This window comes from Mustelus asterias, chromosome 4 (assembly GCF_964213995.1).
Source record: "Mustelus asterias chromosome 4, sMusAst1.hap1.1, whole genome shotgun sequence".
Classification (NCBI taxonomy): Eukaryota; Metazoa; Chordata; class Chondrichthyes; order Carcharhiniformes; family Triakidae; genus Mustelus; species Mustelus asterias.
Genome location: NC_135804.1, coordinates 73,116,511 through 73,141,917, shown reverse-complemented (window position 1 = coordinate 73,141,917; position 25,407 = coordinate 73,116,511). Strand labels below are relative to the sequence as shown.

General features: G+C 47.3%; 1 protein-coding gene across 1 annotated transcript in view; it reads left to right on the top strand.

Moving 5' to 3' along the window:
• LOC144492779 (nitric oxide synthase 1-like) overlaps positions 1-25,407 on the top strand; it is a 342,106-nt gene that overhangs the window by 92,841 nt on the left and 223,858 nt on the right. The window contains exons 11-13 of the mRNA XM_078211199.1: positions 6,497-6,582; positions 6,691-6,835; positions 8,952-9,056. Of these exons, the coding sequence (XP_078067325.1) occupies positions 6,497-6,582; positions 6,691-6,835; positions 8,952-9,056 (336 nt within the window). The remainder of the gene's footprint in view (positions 1-6,496; positions 6,583-6,690; positions 6,836-8,951; positions 9,057-25,407) is intronic.

The following is a 25,407-nucleotide window of genomic DNA, read 5'->3' as shown; positions in this document are numbered from 1 at the left end:
AGATCGGCGGGGGGGGGGAGGTGCGCAGGAATAGGGTTGGGAAGTCTGCTGCCACTCTGCGTGTGATTGGTGGGGGGGGGTGCGGGGGGGAGTGGGGGTCCGCTGCCATTCCAATCTGTTGAAACTGTTCCAGAATCTGTAGAATTTTGGATGATGACAACCAACGTATCCACTATTTTCATGGCCTTTAGAACCCTGGGATGTTGATTATCAGGTCCTGGAGATTTATCAGCTTTCAGTCTTATTAATCTCTACAGCACTAATTTTTCTAATAATACTAATTTCCTTCAATTCCTTCACTAGATCATTGGTTCCTTAGCACTTGTCTTAGGGATATGGACATCGCTGGCAAGGCCAGCATTAATTGCCCATCCCTAATTTCCCTTGCAAAGGTGGTGGTGAGCTGCCTTTTTGAACCGCTGCATTCCCTGAGGTGTAGATACACCCACAGTGCTCTTAGGGAAGAAATTCCAGGATTTTGACCCAGCGACACTGAAGGAACAGCTATATTTCTGAGGCAGGATGGTGAGTGACTTGAAGGTGGTGGCGTTCCAATGTGCCTGCTGCTCTTGCCCTTCTAGGTAGTAGAAGTCTTGAGTTTAGAATGTGCTCTCAAAGGACATAGAAACAAAGAAGATAGGAGGAGGTCATTTGGCCATTCGAGCCCACTCTGCCATTCATTACGATCATGGCTGATCACAACTCAATAGCCTAATCGTCCTTTTTCCCCCATAACCTTTGATCCCATTCATCCAAGTGCTATATCCAGCCGCCTTCTTGAATACATTCAATGTTTTGGTATCAACTACTTCCTGCGATAATGAATACCACAGGCTCACCACTCTTTGGGTGAAGAAATGTCTCCTCATCTCCATCCTAAATGGTCTAACCTGAATCCTCAGACTGTGACCCCTGGTTCTAGACTCCTCCACCATTGGGAATATCCTCCCTGCATCTATCCTATCTAGTCCTGTTAGAATTTTATAAGTTTCTGTGAGATCTCCCCTTATTTGTCTGAACTCCAGCGAAAACAATCCTAACCTAGTCAATCTCTCCTTGTATATCAGTCCCGCCATCCCTGGAATCAGCCTGGTAAACTTTCACTGCACTCCCTCGAGAGCAAGAACCTTCCTCCTCAGAAAAGGAGACCAAAACTGCACACAATACTCTAGATGTGGCCTCAGCAAGGCTCTTCATCACCTTCCTCTGACTGCCTTCACTTACTTATATCGCATAATTCCATCAACATATATAATTCCCGCAACACAATTAACCTAATCACACCCTCACTAATTACTTCCTCACCACACCCTCACTAACTACCTCTTCACCACACCCACACCCTCACTAACTACTTCCTCACCACACCCTCACTAACTACCTCTTCACCACGCTCACACCCTCACTACTTCCTCACCACACCCACACCCTAACTCCTTCCTCATCACACCCACACCCTCACTAACTACCTCTTCACCACACCCACATCCTCACTAACTACCTCCTCTCCATATCCCACACACTCTCAAACTACCTCCTTACACACCCTCACTAAATATCGGTTCACCATATCCCACACCCTCACTAAATACCTACTCACTTTACCCCACCCTCATTAACTACCTACTCACCACACCCAGACATTCACTAACTACCTCCTCACCACACCCACACCCTCACTAATGACCTCCTGACAACACACACTCTCTCAACCTCCCTATCCACCACACCCACAATGTCACTAAATACCTCCTCACCACACCCACACCCTCTTGAACAACCCCCTCAGCATATCCTATACTCAAAAATGACCACCTCACCACACTGACACTTTGTAACTACCTCCTCACTACAGCCACGCCCTCATGAACTGCCTCCTCATCATATCCCACACCTTCCCTAACTACTTCCTGACCACACCCACAGTCTCAATAATCATGGCCTCACCACAAAAACAACCTAATTACCTCCTGACCATATCCCACAACTTCATGAATTTCCTCCTCAGCTCATCCACACCTTCACAAACTTCCTCCTCACCAAATCCCAAACCCACGGTAACTACCTCTTCTCCACACCCTCACTAACAACCTCTTCACCATATCAACGCCATCACTGCCTTCTCACCACATTACACTCTCACTAAATACCTCCTCACCATATCCACACACTCACTATTTGCTCACCATATCCACACCCTCACTAATTATCCCCACACCACACTTTCAATAGCTATTTCCTCATCATATCGCACGTCCTCACTAACTACCTCTTCACCATACCCCATACCAACATTAATTAGCTCCTCACCAAACCCACACTGTCACGAACTAGTGCCTCACCGTATCTCATACCCTAACTATCTACCTTCTCACCACACGCTCAAAACTCAATACCTTCTCACCATATCAGCACTCTCACTAACTAGCCCTTCACCACACTCACACCATCACTAACTACCTCCTTACCACACCCACACTAATTCCCTCGTCACCACAGACAGCCTCACTAACTAGTTCCTTACCACACTTACAGCCTCACTAACTACCTCTGCACGAAATGCATAACCTCACGAACTACCTCCTCACCATATCCCATCATCTCACTATCCACCTACTCACCACACCCACACACTTATTTTTACAGATGCACCATAGAAAGCATTCTTTCTGGTTGTATCACAGCTTGGTATGGTACCTGCTCTGTCCAAGACCAGCAAGAAACTACAAAGGGTCGTGAACGAAGCCCAGTCCATCACGCAAACCAGCCTCCCAGCCATTGACACTGTCTATACTTCCCGCTGCCTCGGGAAAGCAGCCAGCATAATCAAGGACCCCACGCACTCTGGACATGGGGAGGCAATGGCTCAACTATTAATCCAGAAACCCAGATGTTGTTCTGGGGACCTGGGTTCAAATCCCAAGATGTGGAGATGCCGGCGTTGGACTGGGGTAAGTCTCACAACACCAGGTTAAAGTCCAACATGGCTGCCATCGACACCGCAAACTGCCGGCTCCAAGTGGAGAGGATCTCCAAGAAGATCGCGCACATCGACGAACCTGTTGGACTTTAACCTGGTGTTGTGAGACTTCTTACTGTTCAAATCCCATGACAGCAGATGGTGGAATTTGAATTCAGTTAAAAATATCTGGAATTAAGAGCATGAAACTATTGTCGATTGTCGGAAAAACCCATCTGGTTCACTCATGTCCTTTAGGGAAGGAAATCTACCATCCTTACCTGATCTGGCCTGCATGTGACTCCAGAGCCAGAGCAATGTGGTTGACTCTCAACTGCCCTCTGAAATGGCCTAGCAAGCCACTCAGTTGTACCAATCGCTACAAAGTCTCAACAAAGAAGTGAAACCAGATGGACCACCTGGCATTGACCTAGGAAAAGACAATGACAAAACGAACAACCTTGTCGGCCCTGCAAATTCCTCCTTCCTAACATCTGAAGGCTAGTGCCAAATTGGTACAGCTGTCTCACAGACTAGTCAAGCAACAGCCTGACATAGTCATTCTCATGGAATTGTACTGTACAGATAACACCCCAGACACCACCATTACCATCCCTGGATATGTCCTGTCCCACCGCCAGGACAGACCCAGCAGAGGTGGCGGCACAATCAGGAGGGAATTGCCCTGGGAGTCATTAACTTCGACTCCGGACCCCATGAAGTCTCATGGCTTCAGGTTAAACATGGGCAAGGAAACCTCTTCCTGGTTACCACGTACCATCTTCCTTCAACATGAATCAGTATTCCTCCATGCTGAACAACACTTGGAGGAAGCACTGAGGGTGGCAAGGACGCAAAATGCACTCTGGGTGGGGATTTCAATGTCCACCACCAAGGGTGGCTCGGGAACAGCACTACTGATTGAGCTGGTCAGGTCCTAAAGGATATAACTGCTAAACTGGGTCTGCAGCATGTGGTGAAGAAACCAACAAGAGGAAATAACATACTTGACCTCATCCTTACCAATCTGTTGGCTGCAGATGCATCTGCCCATGACAGTATTGGTAAAAGTGACCACTGTACATTCCTTGTGGAGACGAAGTCCCGCCTTCACATTGAGAAATTTTCTTTGTTTTTTGTATAACCTCCATCATGTTGTGTGGCACCGACACCGTGCTAAATGGAAAAAACTTCGAACTGATCTAGCGACTCAAGACTGGGTATTCAGGAGGCGCTGTGGGCCATCAACAGGAGCGCAACTATACTCTGGCACAATCTGCAACCTCATGGCCCGGCATATCCCCACTCAACCGTTACCATCAAGCCAGGGGATCAACCCTGGTTCAATGGAGAGTGCAGGAGGGCATGTCAGGAGCAGCACCAGGCATACCTAAAAATAAGGTGTCAATCTGGTGAAGCTACCAAACAGGACTAGTTGCTTGGCAAATGGGAAAAGGCAGCAAGTGATAGACAGAGCTAAGCGATCCCACAACCAACAATCAGCTCTAAGCTTTACAGTCCTGCCACATTCAGTCATGAATGGTGGTGGGCAATTAAACAACTCACTGGAGGAGGAGGCTCCACAAATATCCCCATCCTCAATGATGGAGGAACCCGGCACATCAGTGCAAAAGATAAGACTGAAGCATTTGCAGCAATCTTCACCCAGAAGTGCCGAGTGGATGATCCAGCTTGGCCTCCTTCAGTGGTCCCCAGCATTTTAGATGCCAGTCTCCAGCCAATTTGATTCACTCCACGTGATATCAAGAAATGGTTGGAGGCACTGGATACTGCAAAGACAATGGGCCCTGATAACATTCCGACAATAGTACTGAAGACTTGGGCTCCAGAACTTGCTGCTCCCCTAGCCAAGCTCTTCCAGTCCAGTTACAACACTGGCATCTACCCAGCAATGTGGAAAATTGCCGAGGTATGTCCTGTACACTAAAAGCAGGACAAATCCAACCCAGCCAATTATTACCCAGTCAGTCTAATCTCGATCATCAGTAAAGTGATGGAAGGAGTCATCAACAATGCTATCAAGCGGCACCTGCTCAGCAATAACCTGCTCAGTGATGCCCAGTTTAGATTTCGCCAGGGTCACTGAGCTCCTGACCTCATTACAGCCTTGGTTCAAACATGGACAAAAGAGCTGAATTCCAGAGGTGAGATGAGAGTGACAGCCCTTGACATCAAAGCCGCATTTGACCGAGTGTGGCATCAAGGAGCCCCAGCAAAACTGGAATCAATATGTATCAGGGGGCAAATAGTCCGTTGGTTGGAGTCATACCTGGTACATGGGAAGATGGTTGTGGTTGTGGAGGGTCAGTCAGGTCAACTCCAGGACATCTCTGCAGGAGTCCCTTAGGGTAGTGTCCACGGCCCAACAATCTTCAGCTGCTTCATCAATGACCTGCCCTCCGTCATAAGGTGAGAAGTGGGGATGTTCACCGATGATTGCACAATGTTCAGCACCATTCAGATACTGAAGCAGTCCATATTCAAATGCAACAGAATCTAGACAATATACCTCCTCACCAAACCCACACACCCACAAACTACCTCCACTCCACACCCTCACTAACTACCTCCTCTCCACACCCACACCCTCACTAACTACCTCCTCTCCACACCCTCACTAACTACCTCCACACCGCACCCACACCCTCATTAACTACCTCACCTTATCCCAATTCCGCACTATCTACCTCCTCAGCATATCAACACTCTCACTAATTATCTCCACACCACACTCCCACTCATGGCCCCCTCACCATACCCACACCCTCCTTACAAAATGCATACCCTTACTAACTGGCTCCTCACCATACCGACAACATCATGAACATTCTCCTCATCACACCTACAACATCATTAACTACCTGCTCACCACACACCACACCCTCACTACCTACCACCTCACCACACTCTCACTGATGACCTCACCTTATCCCACACTCTCACTAACTACCTCCTTACGACCTGCATACCCTCACTAACACAATAGCTCCTCACCACACGTACACCTGCTGTAACTACCTGTTCATCATATCCCATACCCTCACTAAATACTTGCTCACCACATACTTACCAACAACCTCCTCACCAAATGCCACAGCCTCACAAACTACCTCTCACACCAGTCAGCAGGAAACCGAGGGCCACAGAAGCCATGGACTGAGGGTTATAGATTGAGCATCACAGAGGTCATGGACCAAGAGTCATGGGGATCACAGATCAAGGGTCATGGACCTAGAGTCACAGGGGGCTTGGACTGAGGGTCATGGACCGAGGGCCACGGGGGCACAGATCGAGGGTCACAGAGGTCATGGATTGAAGGTCACGAGAAGGGGGAGCACGGGCCGAGGGTCACGGGGAGCACGGGCCGAGGGTATGGGGAGCACGGGCCAAGGGTCGTGGGCAGCACAGGCTGCCTTTACCACACTGGCGATTGTCTAATATCGATCTCCAGCTTCTCTAAAATTCTCAGATGTGAAAAAGGAATACAAACTCACTGATTTATCTATAATTTTGTAGACAGATCCTTGGAAAACCCACATTTGGAAAGAAAGAGAGAAGTTCCTGATGAAACGTCACACAATTGGATTCAAGGGGCTTGCAAAGTAAGAACTAAACATGAGGCTTGACCAAGTGTAGTGCATGCAAGGGGTGTGCCCCAAGGACAGGCAGCAGTGGGTGATGACTCTTTGATGGTTTTCCTGATTTTGCAGGGCAGTGACATTCTCGACAAAGTTGATGGTACAAGCCATGGCCAAACGGATAAAAGTGAAGATTCTCTATGCCTCAGAAACTGGCAAATCAGAGAGTTTCGCCAAGAAATTGTGTGAAATCTTTAAGAAGGCCTTTAATCCAAAGGTAAGAGTTTTTGTTGCAGTAATGAAGAGAGTTAAGATTTATATTGGACTGAAGAATATTTATGAGGGATAATACGATGACAGGAAATATACAGAATAGGACAGCTAGAGTATCATCAGCTACACACAGGTCAAGATGGAGAGAGAGATGGATGTATAAAAGAAGGAATTAAATGATGGATGGAGAGAAGAAGAAATGGAAGTAATGTTTGATTTCAGGAACAAATGGAAGGCATGGACTGTGGAGCGAGGAAAGAAAGAAGCTTTGAAAGACAGATAGAGGGAAGGAAGCAGAAAGGAATTGAGGAGTGTGGGATTTGAAGAAGCTGGGATGATGGTGAGCAGTTGATGAATAAGAAAGGATGAATAGAGAAATGGAGGATAGAGCATGGGATGACTGCATTTAGAGATGGATGGATGAATAGAGTCTGGTGGGAAGGATGCCTGTGCAAACATGGTTTTCTATATGTATCTCACTCAATGTGCGAAATTCTCCCAAAGAAATTCGAAGTGTCGAAATTGTGTGAAAACTAGAGTAATTCATGTTTTTTCAGTGGGAGTTCAGAGAAGAATCTCTCACACTCTGTCCACTGGAAAGGTTGGACCCCAGTCCAACGCCGGCATCTCCACATCATTGCAAAGACTACCAGCGTGAATATTAGTAAATTTCAGGGGGCGGGGCCTATTCCCACTGGAGAGGCTGAAATCAGCATGCTGAATGGGTATTGCGCATACGCTGATCTGTCAGTGCTGAGATTGGCGCATGTGCAGTGGCCCCACGCTGCCATCCTCCCAATTGCTGGCCAACTTGAGCACTGGCCTGTCCCGTGAACCCTGCAACGACGTCTCTCTGGCCCCCACAGCTCGATTGCCGCCCCCCCCCCCCCCACCTCAACTATTCCCAGGCCAGCCCCGAACCCCTTCTTCTCCGCCCGCCCCCCCCCCCCCCCCCCCCCCCATTCCTGGCCAAACCCAATCTCTAGTCCCCCTTCCCCACTGAACCCACCCCCTGACAGTTACCCCCCATTCCCCCGCAGTCCTGAACCTCTCCCCACAGTACCGACCACCCCCCCCTCGCAGTGCTAACCCACCTCGCAGGCTGACCGCTACCCCCCCCCCGGCTTACCCTGCCCCCCCCCCCCCCTCCCCCCCAACCCCTGCCAATCTACACTGATTCCTGGCCTCCCTCCTTCCCCCAATTCCGACTGCAGCGGGACCCCCATCCCCACCAATCGCCCCTTCGGTCCTGACCCCATCAGGCCTCGTTCCCATATGCCCCACCCCCTTTGACCCCACCCCCTTGGCACTGCCCTATGCCAGTGGGCAGTACTAAGGTGATTCCTGGGCATTGGCACTTTGCGCCTTGGGCAGTGCCATGGGGTACAGGTTGGCACTGCCAGGGTACCAATACCCAGGGGGCAGGGCCCCCCGATGCCCGACCCTCTGGGGGGGTCCAATAGATGATGCTAGTGGGCACGGAGACTTCAGTCCCTGGTCCGTTGATCTCATTTAAATTATATTCAAATGATCATGTAAATGGTCTTTGCGCCTCCCCGCCAATTTCCGGCACGGAGCAGACACTGCCAGAAATTCTGTGCTGGGAGATGTTAGTGGGGTGTGAACCCCACAAATCGCCCACTGCGGGATTCTCCCGGCCCGCTGTGTGAATTTTTTAGGAGAATCACCCCCAATGTGTCTGGCTGCCACTCTCGGCACGGCAGGGGCTGCACGGTAGTACAGTGGTTAGCACTGCTGCTTCACAGCTCCAGGGCCCCGGGTTCGATTCCCGGCTCGGGTCACTGTCTGTGTGGAGTTTGCACATTCTCCTCGTGTCTGCGCGGGTTTCCTCCGGGTGCTCCGGTTTCCTCCCACAGTCCAAAGATGTGCGGGTTAGGTTGATTGGCCAGGTTAAAAAAAAAAATTGCCCCTTAGAGTCCTGGGATGCGTAGGTTAGAGGGATTAGTGGGTAAAATATGTGGGGGTAGGGCCTGGGTGGAATTGTGGTCGGTGCAGACTCGATGGGCCGAATGGCCTCCTTCTGCACTGTAGGGTTTCTATGATTTCTCACACACTAGCTGCATCTCACTCTGTCTCTCTGGCTTTCTGATCCGTTGCAGGTCATGTGTACAGATGAGTATGATATCATTAACCTTCAACACGAAACCTTGGTTTTGGTTGTTGCCAGCACGTTTGGAAATGGTGACCCCCCAGAGAATGGACAGGTACGATTCCTTCACATCGCTGCAGAGCTATTATAACTCATTTTCAATCATCAGTCAAAGATATTCCACAATCGATCACGCACTGGTCACTGATTCGTAACAAACCATCACACACTGGGAACACTATCACTGAAACTACACAGTCGATAACAGACTGGTGACGTTGTCACTGATATTCCACAATCGATCAGACACTGGGGACAGTCACTGATATATTACACACTTAGGACACTGTGACTAATATTCCACACTTGATCATAGGAATCATAGAAACCCTACAGTGCAGAAGGAGGCCATTTGGCCCATTGAGTCTGCACTGACAACAATCCCACCTAGGCCCTATCCCTGTAACCCCGCATATTTACCCTGCTAACCTACGCATCCCGGGACACTAAGGGGCAATTTAGCATTAACAATGCACCTAACCCGCATGTCTTTGGGCTGTGGAAGGAAACTGGAGCACCCGGAGGAAAGGCACACAGACACCGGGAGAACGTGCAAACTCCACACTGTGACCCAAGCCGGGAATCAAACCCAGGTCCGTGGAGTTGTGAGGCAGCAATGCCGCCATAAACTCCAAACCCTAAACTCGATCACACGCTTGAAACACTGTCACTGGTACTACACAATCGATCAGATACTGGTAACAATGTCACTGATGCTCCACAATTGATCATACACTGGGAACAGTGTCATTGATACCCCAAACTCGATTGAACACTGTCACTGATACTCCACAATCGATCACACAGAGGGAAAACTGACACTGATGCTAGACAATCGATCACACATGATGAACACAGTTGCTGACTCACACGTGATCACACACTGTGAACAGTGTCATTAATTCCCTAAACTCAATCACACACAGGGAACACCGTCATTGATGCTCCATAATTAATTGCATACTGGGGATGCTGTCTCTGGGATAATCTACAATCGATCAACGCACAGTGGAAACTATCCCTGATACTTCACAATCGATCACATACGGGGAACAAGGTCATTAATATCCCAAACTCGATCACATACTAGGGACACTGTCATTGATTTTCCACAATTGATCATACGCTGGGAACGCTGTCACTGATACTCCACAATCGATCACACTCCGGGAACACTGGCTCTGATACCCAGAATTGATCAAACACTGGGGACACTTGCCCTGATTTTCCACAATCGATCACACACAAGCAACACTGCCACTGACACTCACACGCGATCACACACTGGGACACTGTCACTGATATACCGCGCTCGATCACACACTGGGAATGCTGTCACTGATACTCCACACTTGATTACACTCAGGGAACACTATCTCTGATACTACACGACCAATCAAACACGGGGGACACTTTCCCTGATTCTCTCCAATCGATCACATACTGTGGACACTGTCTCTGATAACCACAATTGATCACACACTTGGAACACATTTAGTGATACTCCACACTCGATTACACACTGGGAACACTGTCACTGATACTCCACAATCAATCACACATAGTGGACACTGTCCCTGATACATAACAATCGATCACACACTGGCGACGCTGTCACTCATACTCCACAATCAATAAAACTCAGGACAATTTCACTAATACTCCACAATCGATCACGCATTGGGTACAGGGTCACTAATACTCCACAATCGATCTCACAGTGGGGACACTGATATTGCACACTCGATCTCACAGAGTGAATATTGTCTTTGATACCACAAACAGGATCGCACACTGGGTAATATGCCACTGATTTTCCACAATCAATCACACAATGGGAAAACTGGCACTGATACACCACAATCCATCATACACTGGGAGTGCTATCACTAATTCTCCACAATTGATCACACACTGGGAACACTACTACTGATACTCCAAAATTGATTGTGCACTGGGAACACTGTCACTGATAACCCACAACTGATCACAAACTGGGAGCACTGTCACTGATACATCAAACTTGACACACACTGAGGACGCTGTCACTGATACCCCAAGCTCGATCAGATACTAGGAACACTTTCACTGATACTGCATATGTGATTCCAGACTGGGGACACTGCCACTTATACTCCACAATCACTCACACACTGGGAACACTGTCACCGATACTCTACAATTGATCACATACAAGGAACAAGGTCATTGATACCACAAGTTCAAAACACACACTGGGGACATTGTCACTGAAACTCCACAATCCATCACACACTGGGAACGGTGTCACTAATTCTCCACACTCACTCACACACTCTGATCACAGTCTCTGATGCTCCACACTCACTCACACAAAGGGAATATTGTCTTTGATACAGCACTGTCATTAATTCACCCAAATCGATCACACACAGGGAATAGTGTCACTGATACTCCAGACGCGATTCCAGACTGGGGACACTGTCACTGATAGTCCACAATTGATCACACACTGGGGTCACTGTTAGTGATACTCCACATTCACTTACACATTGGGTAACGATTTTTGATATTCCACACTCGATACACACAGGAAATATTGTCAGAAACTGGATCACACACTGGCGACAATGTCACTGATACTCCACACTCGATCACACAGTGGGGACACTGTCATTAATTCTCCATGATCGATCACACGTTGGGAACCCTGTCCGTGATACTCCACACTCGACCGCACACTGGGAACCCTGTCCATGATAATCCACAATTGTTCACACACTGGGAACACTGTCAATCATATTCCACAATTGCATAAATACAGTGGACACTGTCACTGATAACCCACAATCCATCACACACAAGGAATACTGTCACTGATCACACACTGTCACTGATACTCCTCAATTCAACATGTGATTGTGGGCAACTTTAATCTGGATATAGATTGAGAGAGTCAAGTTAGTCACGGTACAATAGAGGAGGAATTTCTGGAGTGCATACGGGATGGTTTTCTGGGGCAATACATTGAAGAACCAACAAGGTAGCATGCCACATTGGACTGGGCATGTGCAATGAGAAAGGATTAGTTGGCAAGCTAGTTATGAGAGAACCCTTGGGGACGAGTGACCATAATATTGGAGAATTCTTTGTTAAGGTTAATAATGGCATGGTTGATTCTGAGACCAGAGTCCTGCATCTCAATAAAGGTAACTATGATGGTATGAGGCATGAATTGGCCATGCTGGACTGGGAAACATTACTGAAAAGAAAGACAGTGGACAGGCTATGGCAGGCTTTTAAAGAACTCCAGAACAAGTGTGAGATATTGCACTTTGGAAGAACAAACCAAAGTAGAACGTACAGGGTAAATGTTAGGACTCTGAAGAGTGCAGTTGAACAGAGGGATCTGGGAATACAGGTACAGAATTCCCTAAAAGTGACGTCACAGGTGGATAGGGTCGTAAAGAGTGCCTTTGGTACATTGGCCTTTATAAATCGGAGTATCGAGTATAAAAGTTGGAGTGTTATGGTAAGGTTATACAAGGCATTGGTGAGGCCGAGTTTGGAGTATTGTGTACAGTTTTGGTCACCTAGTGACAGGAAGGATGTAAATAATATTGAAAGAGTGCAGAGAAGGTTCACAAGGATGTTGCCGGGACTTGAGAAGCTGAGTTACAGAGAGAGATTGAATAGGTTGGGACTTTATTCCCTGGAGCGTAGAAGATTGAGGGGAGATTTGATAGAGGTGTATAAGATTTTGATGGGTATAGATAGAGTGAATGCAAGCAGGCTTTTTCCGCTGAGGCGAGGGGAGAAAAAAACCAGAGGGCATGGGTTAAGGGTGAAAGGAGAAAAGTTTAAAGGGAATATTAGGGGGGGCTTCTTCACGCAGAGAGTGGTGGGAGTGTGGAATGAGCTGCCGGATAAAGTGGTAAATGCTTTTATCATTTAAGAAAAACTTGGACGGGTTCATGGATGAGAGGGGTGTGGAGGGATATGGTCCAAGTGCAGGTCAGTGGGACTAGGCATAAAATGGTTCGGCACAGACAAGAAGGGCCAAAAGGCCTGTTTCTGAGCTGTAATTTTCTATGGTTCTATGTTTAGAAATCATAGAAGAAATCATAGAAACCCTACAGTGCAGAAGGAGGCCATTCGGCCCATCGAGTCTGCACCGACCACAATCCCACCCAGGCCCTACCCCCACATATTTTACCCGCTAATCCCTCTAATCTACACATCCCAGGACTCTAAGGGGCAATTTTTTAACCTGGCCAATCAACCTGACCCGCACATCTTTGGACTGTGGGAGGAAACCGGAGCACCCGGAGGAAACCCACGCAGACACGAGGGGAATGTGCAAACTCCACACAGACAGTGACCCGAGCCGGGAATCGAACCCGGGATCCTGGAGCTGTGAAGCAGCAGTGCTAACCACTGTGCTACTGTGCCGCCCTAAGTTGTTCTAAGTTGTTTATTCCTGTTTGGCACAAGGGTTGTAAAGGAATTGTGGCCATACCATGGCTTACAAGGGAAATTAGAGATAGTATCAGATTCAAAGAAGAAGCATACAAATTGGCAAGAAAAAGCAATAGACCTGAGGATTGGGAGCAGTTTAAAATTCAGCAAAGGAGGACCATGTGATTGATTAAGAAGGGAAAAATTGAGTATGAAAGTAAGCCAGCGGGGAACATAAAAACTGACTGTAAAAGTTTCTGTAGATATGTAAAGAGAAAAAGATTGACAAAAACAAATGTAGGCCCCTTATAGTCAGAGAATTCAAAACGGGCAATAAAGAAATGGCTGAGGAATTAAATTTGTATTTCGCTTCAATCTTCACAAAGGAAGACATGAATAATGTGTCAGAAGTGCTGAGAGAAACATGTTTTAGTGAGGAGCTGAAGGAAATCAGCATTAGTAGAAAAATGGCTTTGGGAAAATTGATGAGATTGAAGGTGGATAAATCTCCAGGTCCTGATAATCTTCATCCCAGGGTACTTAAGGAAGTGGCCCTGGAAATTGTAGATCCATTGTTGGTTATTTTCCAAAATTCTTTGGACTCTGGACTGGCTCCTACAGATTGGAGGGTAGCTAATGTAAGCCCGCTTTTCAAAAAGGGAGGTAGAGAGAAAACAGGGAACTATAGACCAGTGAGCCTAACTTCGGAACTGGGGAAGTTGCAAGAGTCTATTATCAAAGGTTTCATAACTCGACATTTGGAAGGCAGTAGTATAATCTGACAAAGTCAGCATGGATTTGCAAAGGGAAAATTATTCTTGACGAATCTATTGGAATTTTTTTGGGATGTAACTAGTAGAGTTGATCAAGGAGAACCAGTGGATATGGTTTATTTAGACTTTCAGAGGCTCTCGACAGCATCTCACAAAACAGACTCCTAAGTAAAGTTAAAGCACATGGGATTGCAGGTAATGTCTTGGGATGGATAGAAAGCTGGTTAGCAGATAGGAAGCAAAGGGTTATGTTACAAGTCAGGTTGGAGACTTCAAGGTATTCCACGAAGCTTGCCTGACCTGTAATATTTTAACATTGAATTTGGCTCGGATGAGCATGAGAGGTTTCACCTTAGGTGTGATTCAACTGACCCATGAGGAGCTTTTATCAAAAACAACCTTTAATTAAGAATATTGTTGACATGAATAATAAGACAATTAACAAGAACTTTTAACAATTACAAACAAGAAACACTTATGGTCCAAAGATTAGGTTACAAAGGGTTCGGTTGATTGGCCGTGCTAAAATTACCCCTGAGTGTCCTTAGATGCGTAGGTTAGAGGGATTAGCGGGTAAATGTGTGGGGATGTGGGGATAGGGCCTGGGTGGGATTGTGGCCGGTGCAGACTCGATGGGCCCAGTGGCCTCTTTCTGCACTGTAGGGTTTTTATGATTCTATGAAACACAACAACCGTGATATTCATAGAATCATAGAATCCTGCAGTGCAGAAAGAGGCCATTCAGCCCATCGAGTCTGCATCAACCACAATCCCACCCAGGCCCTATCCACATATCCCGACATATTTACCCACTAACCCCTCTAAACCTATGCATCCCGGGACACTAAGGGGCAATTTAGAATGGCCAATCAACCTAGCCCGCACATCTTTGGACTGTGGGAGGAAACCGGAGCACCCGGAGGAAACCCATGCAGACACGGGGAGAATGTGCAAACTCCACACAGACAGTGACCTGAGCCGGGATTCGAACCCAGGTCCCTGGAGCTGTGAAGCAGCAGCGTTAACCACTGTGCTACCGTTCCGCCCTTCTTAAGGAATATCTCTATTGAGTTCCAACCAAAGCCAACATCCAATACACAACATCCTCCAAATAAGCAGAATACAGCATAGGTTAATGCCCACTTGTTATAAGAATCCAGCCTCCTGGGTTGAATGCTGAAAATCCCTTGTGAAGAAACTCAGAAGAGGTTGTAATCGAATCTGTTTTCCAAAACACAGTTTGTTTAAGGCAGGATAGCAGTAAGCCTCTGCTTTAGCAAGCTGATAATAGTTTCAGAACCAAACAAAGAGAGGAACAGGGAGAGAAAGAGAGACTGCTTCTTAGCTTGCTGTTAAACTGCTTCCAACACGCTCCCCAAAACAAAACTGAAAACCCAAAGGAAAAAACCCCTATCACCTGACTGCCACAAACGAAACTGAAAGCCCTATCACCTGACTGCCACAGCTTAGCTCCACCCCCAATGACATCGCTGAAGTTATAAACTGCATGATTGTTTTAAAAAAACTTTCTTAAAGGTACACTCAGATTATAGTTGGCATAAATGGGTCTTTTTCTGATTGGCAGTCAGTGACGCAGGGATCTGTGCCAGGACCCCAACTGTTCACATTATATATTAATGATTTGGAAGAGGGAACTGAATGTATTATCTCCAAATTTGCAGATGATACAAAGTTGGATGGGAGGGTGAGCTGTGAGGAGGATGCAGAGATGCTTCAGCATGATTTAGATAGGCTGAGTGTGTGGGCATGTGCATGGCAGATGCAGTACAATATGGATAAATGTGAGGTTATACACTTTGGTAGCAATGGGAGACAGATTATTACTTGAATGGGTGTAAATTAAGAGAGGTGGATGCTCAACGAGACCTTGCAGTCGTTGTGAGTCAGTCGCTAAAAGTAAGCGCGCAGGTGCATCAGGCCTTCATAGCGAGAGGATTTGAGTACATGGATAGGGATGTTTTGCTGCAATTGTGCAGAGAGTTGGTGAGGTCACACCTGGAGTATTGTGTGCAGTTTTGGTGTCCTTATCTGAGGAAGGATGCCCTTGCTATAGAGGGAGTACAGCGAAGGTTTACCAGACTGATTTCTGGGATGGCAGGTTTGTCATATGAGGAGAGACTAAGTCAGTTAGGATTATATTCACTGGAGTTTAGAAGAGAGAGAAGGAATCTCATAGAAACTTACAAAATTCTGACAGGGTTAGACAAGGGTAGATTCAGAAAGAATGCTCCCAATGGTGGGGGAATCCAGAACCAGGAGCTATAGTTTGAGGATAAGAGGTAAACCTTTTAGAGCTGAGGTGAGGAGAAGTTTCTTCACCCAAACGTGAGCAGATATCCACTCCATCTGACAAAGCAGCGCTCTGAAAGCTAATGGCATTTGCTACCAAATAAACCTGTTGGACTTTAACCTGGTGTTGTTAAAACTCTTACTGTGTTTACTCCAGACTTAGAACATAGAAAAAATACACTTCGGCCCACAAGTTGCGCCGGTTATGCCCCTACCCACCTAGGCTTATATATAGGCTTACCTATAACCCTCAATCCTATTAAGTCCCATGTACTCATCCAGAGGTCTCTTAAAAGACCCTATTGTGTTTGCCTCCACCACCACTAACGGCAGCTGATTCCACTCACCCACCACCCTCTGAGTGAAAAACTTACCCCTGACATCTCCTCTGTACCTACTCCCCAGCACCTTAAACCTGTGTCCGCTCGTAGCAGCCATTTCAGCCCTGGGAAAAAGCCTCCGAGAATCCATCCGATCTATACCTCTCAACATCTTGTACACCTCTATCAGGTCACCTCTCATCCTTCGTCTCTCCAAGGAGAAAAGACCGAGCTCCCTCAGCCTATCCTCATAAGGCATGCCAACCAATCCAGGCAACATCCTTGTAAATCTTCTCTGCACCCTTTCAATCATTTCCACATCCCTCCTGTAATGAGGCGACCAGAACTGAGCACAGTACTCCAAGTGGGGTCTGACGAGGGTCTTATAAAGCTGCATCATTATCTCCCGACTCCTAAACTCAATCCCTCGATTGATGAAGGCCAGCACACCATATGCCTTCTTAACCACCTCCTCTACCTGCAAGGCCGATTTAAGAGTCCTATGGACTCGGACCCCAAGGTTCTTCTGATCCTCTACACTGCTAAGAGTCTTACCCTTGATATTATACTCCTTCATCCCATTTGACCTGCCAAAATGGACCACTACACATTTATCCGGGCTGAAGTCCATCTGCCACTTCTCCGCCCAGTCTTACATCCTATCTATGTCACGCTGCAGCTTCTGACATCCCTCCAACCTATCCACAACGCCACCAATCTTCGTGTCGTCGGCAAATTTGCCAACCCATCCTTCCACTTCCTCATCCAGGTCATTTATGAAAACGACAAACAGCAAGGGTCCCAGAACAGATCCCTGGGGCACTCCACTGATGACCGACCTCCATTCAGAAAAAAACCCTTCTACAACCACTCTCTGCCTTCTGCAGGCAAGCCAGTTCTGAATCCACAAGGCAACAGCCCCTTCGATCCCATGCCCTCTCACTTTCTCGAGAAGCCTTGCATGGGGGATCTTATCGAACGCCTTGCTGAAGTCCATGTAAACCACATCTACCGCCTTTCCTTCGTCAATGTGTTTAGTCACATTTTCAAAGAACTCCACCAGGCTCATAAGGCACGATTTGCCTTTGACAAAGCCGTGCTGACTACTTTTGAGCATACTAAACTTCGCTAAATGTTCATAAATCCTGTCCCTCGGGATCTTCTTTATCAACTTACCAACCACTGAGGTTCTTCTCACTGTTCGGTAATTTCCTGGGCTGTCCCTATTCCCTTTCTTCAATACAGGAACCACATCCGCAATCCTCCGGAACCTCTCCCGTCTCCATCGACGATGCAAAGATCATCGCCAGAGGCTCTGCAATCTCTTCTCTCACCTCCCACAGTAACCTGGGGTACATCCCATCTGGTCCTGACGACTTATCTATCTTGATGGTATTCAAAATATCCAACCCATCCTCTTTCTTAATGTCCACATACTCAATCTTTTCAGTCCACCTCAATCTTAGAAATCATAGAAACCCTACAGTGCAGAAACAGGCAATTCGGCCCATCGAGTCTGCACCGACCACAATCCCACCCAGGCCCTACCCCCATATCCCTACACATTTACCCGCTAATCCCTCTAACCTACACATCTCAGGACACTAAGGGGCAATTTTAGCATGGCCAATCAACCTAACCCGCACATCTTTGGACTGTGGGAGGAAACCGGAGCACCCGGAGGAAACCCACGGAGACACGAGGAGAATGTGCAAACTCCACACAGACAGTGACCCAAGCCGGGAATCGAACCCAAGTCCCTGGAGCTGTGAAGCACCAGTGCTAACCACTGTGCTACCGTGCCGCCCATAGTAATCCTGCAGTACAACCACCCAGGTCTTTTTCCACTGTGAATACCGAGGTAAAATATTCATTAAGCACCTCTGCTATTTCTTCCGGTTCTGTACAGACTTTCTCATCTTCACCTTTTATAGGTCCTGTTCCTTCACATCTCATCCTTTTACCCTTCATATATTTATAGAACGCCTTAGGGTTCTCCTTAATCTTACCTGCCAAGGCCTTCTCGTGACCCTTTCTGGCTCTCCTAATTTCTTTCTTAAGTCCCTTCCGACAAGCCGTATACTCATCTAGATCCCTATCATCGCCTAGCTCTCTGAACCTTTTGTACGCTTTCCTTTTCTTTTTGACTAGGTTCAGCGCAGCTTTCGTGCACCACGGTTCCCGTAACCTACCAACACCTCCCTGTCTCATTCAAACGTTGTCACGCAGAACTCCAGACAAACATTCCTTGAACATCTGCCACCTTACTTCAGTACTTTTCCTCGAGAATGCCTCCTTCCAATTTACGCCTCTAATCTCCTGCCTGATAGAACATAGAACATTACAGCGCAGAACAGGCCCTTCGGCCCACGATGTTGCACCGACCAGTTAAAAAAAAACTGTGACCCTCCAACCTAAACCAATTTCTTTTCGTCCATGAACCTATCTACGGATCTCTTAAACGCCCCCAAACTAGGCGCATTTACTACTGATGCTGGCAGGGCATTCCAATCCCTCACCACCCTCTGGGTAAAGAACCTACCCCTGACATCGGTTCTATAACTACCCCCCCTCAATTTAAAGCCATGCCCCCTCGTGCTGGATTTCTCCATCAGAGGAAAAAGGCTATCACTATCCACCCTATCTAAACCTCTAATCATCTTATATGTTTCAATAAGATCCCCTCTTAGCCGCCGCCTTTCCAGCGAAAACAATCCCAAATCCCTCAGCCTCTCCTCATAGGATCTCCCCTCCATACCAGGCAACATCCTGGTAAACCTCCTCTGCACCCTCTCCAAAGCCTCCACATCCTTCCTGTAATGTGGGGACCAGAACTGCACACAGTACTCCAAGTGCGGCCGCACCAGAGTTGTGTACAGTTGCAACATAACGCTACGACTCCTAAATTCAATCCCCCTACCAATAAACGCCAAGACACCATATGCCTTCTTAACAACCTTATCTACTTGATTCCCAACTTTCAGGGATCTATGCACACATACACCTAGATCCCTCTGCTCCTCCACACTATTCAAAGTCCTCCCGTTAGCCCTATACTCAACACATCTGTTATTCCTACCAAAGTGAATTACCTCACACTTCTCCGCATTAAACTCCATCCGCCACCTCTCGGCCCAACTTTGCAACCTGTCTAAGTCTTCCTGCAAACTACGACACCCTTCCTCACTGTCTACCACACCACCGACTTTGGTGTCATCAGCAAATTTGCTAATCCACCCAACTATACCCTCATCCAGATCATTAATAAATATTACAAACAGCAGTGGCCCCAAAACAGATCCCTGAGGTACACCACTTGTAACCGCACTCCATGATGAATATTTACTATCAACCACCACCCTCTGTTTCCTATCCGCTAGCCAATTCCTGATCCAATTTCCAATGATGGCTTCATATTTCCCCTTACTCCAGATGAACACTTTCCTAGCTTGCCTGATCCTATCTCTTTCCAATGCTAGCGTAAAGGAGATAGAGTTATGATCACTATCCCCAAGATGCTCTCCCACTGAGAGATCCAACATCTGTCCAGGCTCATTTGCCAGTACCAGATCGAGTACAGCCTCTCCTCTTGTAGGCTTATCCACATGCTGTGTCAGGAAACCCTCCTGAACACACCTAACAAACTCCTCCCCATCCAAACCCCTTACCCTAGGGATATTCCAATCGATGTTTGGGAAATTAAAGTCTCCCATCACGACAACCCTGTTATTCCTACACCTCTCCAGGATCTGTTTCCCTATCTGCTCCTCAACATCCCTGTTACTATTGGGCGGCCTGTAGAAAACACCCAGCAAAGTTATCGACCCCTTCCCGCTCCGAACTTCCACCCACAGAGACTCCGTAGACAATCCCTCCACGGCTTCCACCTTCTCTACAACTGTGACACTATCCCTGATCAGCAGTGCCACTTCCCCCCCCCCCCCCCCCCCCCCCCCCTCTTTTGCCTCCCTCTCTGTCCTTTCTGAAACATCTGAAACCCGGCACCTGAAGTATCCAGTCCTGTCCCTGTCCCCAAGTCTCTGTAATGGCCACCACATCACTCTTCCAAGCATCGATCCACACTCGAAGCTCATCCACTTTATTCACTACACTCCTGGCGTTAAAATAGACACATCTCAAACCTTTGGTCTGAGCACTCCCCTTCTCCATCACCTGTCTATTCTCCCTCTTACACTGTGTACAATCCTTCTCTATTTGTGGGCTAACCTCCTCGCTCTCAGTCACCTCATCGCGATTCCCTCCCCCCAACCTTTCTAGTTTAAAGTCTCCCCAGTAGCCTCAGCCAACCTTCCTGCCAGGATATTGGTCCCCCTGGGATTCATACAGTGAGGACAATGTCATTGATTCTCTACAATCGATCACACATTGGGAACACTGTCTGTGATACTCCACAATCGATCACACACAATGAACATTATCACTGATAATCCACAATTCAACAAACACAGTGGACACTGTCACTGATAACCTACGATCCATTGCACACGAGGAACACTGTCACTGACACTTAAATGCGATCACACACTGGGAAGACTGTCACTGATACCCCAAGCTCAATTAGGCACTGAAGACACTGTCACTGATACTCCACAATCGATCATACACTGAGAACAAAGTCATTGATACCCCAAATTCAAACACACACTGGGAACACTGTCACTGAGACTCCAGAATCGATAACACACTGGGAACACTATCACTGATGCTCCACAATCGATCATACACTGAGAACAAGGTTGTTGATACCCCAAATTTTTAACACACACTTGGAAAACTGTCACTGGTACTTCAGATGCGATTCCAGACTGGGAACACTGTCACTGATATTCAACACTCACTCAGATACTGGGGTCACAGTCTGATATTCCACACACGATCACAGACAGGAAATAATGTCATTGATACCAGAAACTCAATCACACACTGGCGACAATGTCACACACAGTGGGAACACTGTCATTTATTCTCCACAATCGATCACGTATCAGAAACACTGTCCGTGATACTCCACACTCGATCATTCATTGGGAACATTGTCATTGATATTCCACAATCGATCACACTTTCGACACTATCACTGATCCTTCACAATTGAACAAACACATTGGACACTGTCATTGATAATACACAATCCATCACATACGAAGAACACTGTCACTGAATCTCAAACGCAATCACACACTGGGAACACTGTCACTGATAGCCAAACTTGATCACACACTGGGAACACTGTCACTGATAGCCAAACTTGATCACACACTGGGAACACTGTCACTGATAGCCAAACTTGATCAGACACCAACTCCACATCAACTCCACACTGAATTGTACACTGGGGACATTGTCACTAGTAATCTACAATTGATCAAACACAGAGGACACTTTCACTGATACCCCACAATTGATCACACACTATGAACACTGTCGCTGACACTCACACTTGATCACGCACTGGGAACACTATCATTGATACTCCAAACTCGATTACACAATGGGGACACCATCACTGATACTCCATAATCGATCACGCACTGGGGATATTGTCACTGATATGTCACAATTAATCACAAACTGGAGACACTGTCAATGATTCTCTACAATATATCAGACTGGGAACATTGTCACTGAAACCGGAAACTTGATCACGTACTGGGAAAAATGGCACTAATATTCTACCATCGATTACATACAGGGAACAAGGTCATTGGTACTCCAAGCTTGAACACACACTGGGGACAGCGTCACTGAGACGCCACAATTGATCACACACTGGGAACACAACCACTGATACCCCAAAATCGATCTCACATTGGGAACACTGTCACTGATATCCACAATCGATCACACATTGGTGGCACCCTCTGATACACCACAATCAGTCACACAGTGGGGCACATTCAATAATACTGCACACTCGATCACTCACAGGGGATGCTTTCCCTGAAACACCACATTTGATCACATACTGGGAACCATGTCATTGATATCCAAACTCGATCACATGCAGGGAATGCTGTCACTGATACTGCACATTGATCAAACCCTGGCAATACCGTCACTGCTATTCCAAAATCGATCACACGGGGGACACTGTCAGTGATACTGTACAATTGATCACACGCAGGGAACACTGTCACTGGAACTCCACAATCAATCACACACTGGGGACACTATCACCAATACTCCACAATTGACAGTGTTGATCACCAAACTCGATCAACACTGAGTGACAGTGTTGTCACTCATACTCCACAATCGATCGCACACTGGGAAGACTGTCACAGACACCCCATAATCAATCACATACTGAGGGCACTGTCACTGATACCACAAACCTGATCACACACAGGGAACACTATATCTGATACTCCACAAAAGGTCCCACACTGGGGACACTGTCACTGAGTCTCTACAATTGATCTCACATTTGGGATACTGTCAACCAGCCAGACGAAATTAAAGTCAGACTCACTTTTCAAAGAGAACTGAGGGACTGCTGTGTGCTCTGTTTCATGGAGACATGACTCGCTCCTGCTTCACCAGACTGTGCTGTACAACCAGAGGGCTTCTCAATCCACTGAATAGACTGTACAAGGTCCTCGGGCAAGGCTAGTGGACATGGGGTCTGCTTCCTAATCAACACCTCATGGTGCCTAGATGTAGCAACACTGGCGAGTTTCTGCTCCCCAGACCTAGAATACCTGACGCTAAAATGCCGCCCCATTATCTTCCGTGGGAGTTCACCTCCGTTATTCTGACAGCAGTTTACATCCCACCCCATCCCACGCCATGCAGGACATGAAGAAATATACTCCACCACAAATAGTCTTGAGTTGAAACATCCCGAGGCCTTGTTCATAGTGGCCAGGGACTTCAATCAGGCCAAGCTCAAGAGTGTCCTACCAAGATACCATCGACACATCTCCTGTTCCACTAGAGGCCCAAACATCCTGGACCACTGCTACACAAATATCAAACATGTCTACCACTCTATCATCCACCCACACTTTGGCAAATCAGACCACAAGACTGTGTTCCTGCTCCTGATGACCCTCCAGGATGACCCTCCAGGGGTAAGCCACGAGGACCAGATCACCTACACAGAGACAGGCTCAGAGGCCCAGAAGGGAAAGAAGGGGATTAGGAGAGAAATAGTGGTGGGGGATGCAATCATCAGAGGCACGGACAGGCGGTTCTGTGGGCGCGAACGAGACTCCAGGATAGTAGTCTGCCTCCCTGGTGCCGGGGTACGGGATGTCTCCGAGAGGGTAGGAAGCATATTAAAAAGGGAAGGTAATCAAACAGATGTAATTGTACACATTGGTGAAAATGACGTAGGTAGAAAGAGCAGGGGGGGTCATACGAGAGCAATTCAGGGAGATGGGTGCTAGGCTAAAAAATAAGGCCTCTGGGGTAGCAATCTCTGGACTGCTCCCAGTGCCTAGTGCTCATGAGGCCAGGAACAGGGAGATTCTACAATTGAACACGTGGCTAAAGGACTGGTGCAAGAGGGAGGGTTTCAAATTCATTGATCATTGGAAAGTCTTCAAGAGAGGATGGCACCTGTACGGAAAGAATGGGTTACACCTTAACTGGAAGGGCACAAATATCCTGGCTGTGAGTTTTGCTAGAATATTTCGGCAGGGTTTAAACTAGTGTGGCGGGGGGTGGGGATCAAAACAGTAGGTCAGTAAGTACTGAGGCTGGGGTCGAGCTGGGAGCCAGGGCAAGGCTAGCTAAGAAGAAGAGCATTCTGGAGCAGGATGACCTGAGTGGGTCTGGAGTGCATCTGCTTCAATGCGAGGAGCGTAACGGGTAAGACAGACGAACTTAGGGCTTTAATGCTTACGTGGAATTTGGATGTGGTTGCGGTGACGGAGACGTGGTTAAAAGAAGGACAGGACTGGCAGCTGAATATTCTGGGGTATAAGTGTTCTAGGCGAGACAGAGGAAGGGCTAAAAAAGGTGGGGGAGTAGCATTATTAGTTAGGGAGCATATTACAGCGGTGCAGAGGGTGGACAATTTAGAGGGGTCATGTAATGAGTCGCTGTGGGTGGAGCTCAGAAACAGGAAAGGTGCAATCACTATGCTGGGGGTATACTACAGGCCACCCAACAGCCCACGGGAAGTGGAAGAACGGATATGTCAGGAGATTCTGGATATGTGCAGAAAAAATAGGGTTGTTGTAGTGGGAGACTTCAATTTCCCTGGTATAGACTGGAAAGTGCTTAGGGCTGGGGGTCTGGAAGGGGAGGAATTTGTAAAATGCGTACTGGAAGGTTCTTTGGAACAGTATGTAGATAGCCCAACTAGAGAGGGGGCTATACTGGATCTAGTTCTGGGAAATGAGCCCGGTCAGGTCGTCAAAGTTTCGGTAGGGGAACATGTGGCAAATAGTGACCACAACTCTGTTAATTCTAGGATAGTAATGGACAAGGACGAGTGTTGTCCTAAGGGTAGGGTGCTAAATTGGGGGAAGGCTAACTATAGCCGGATTCGAGAGCCGTGGATAACCAGGGAAATTGAGGATCTGATCAAAAAGAA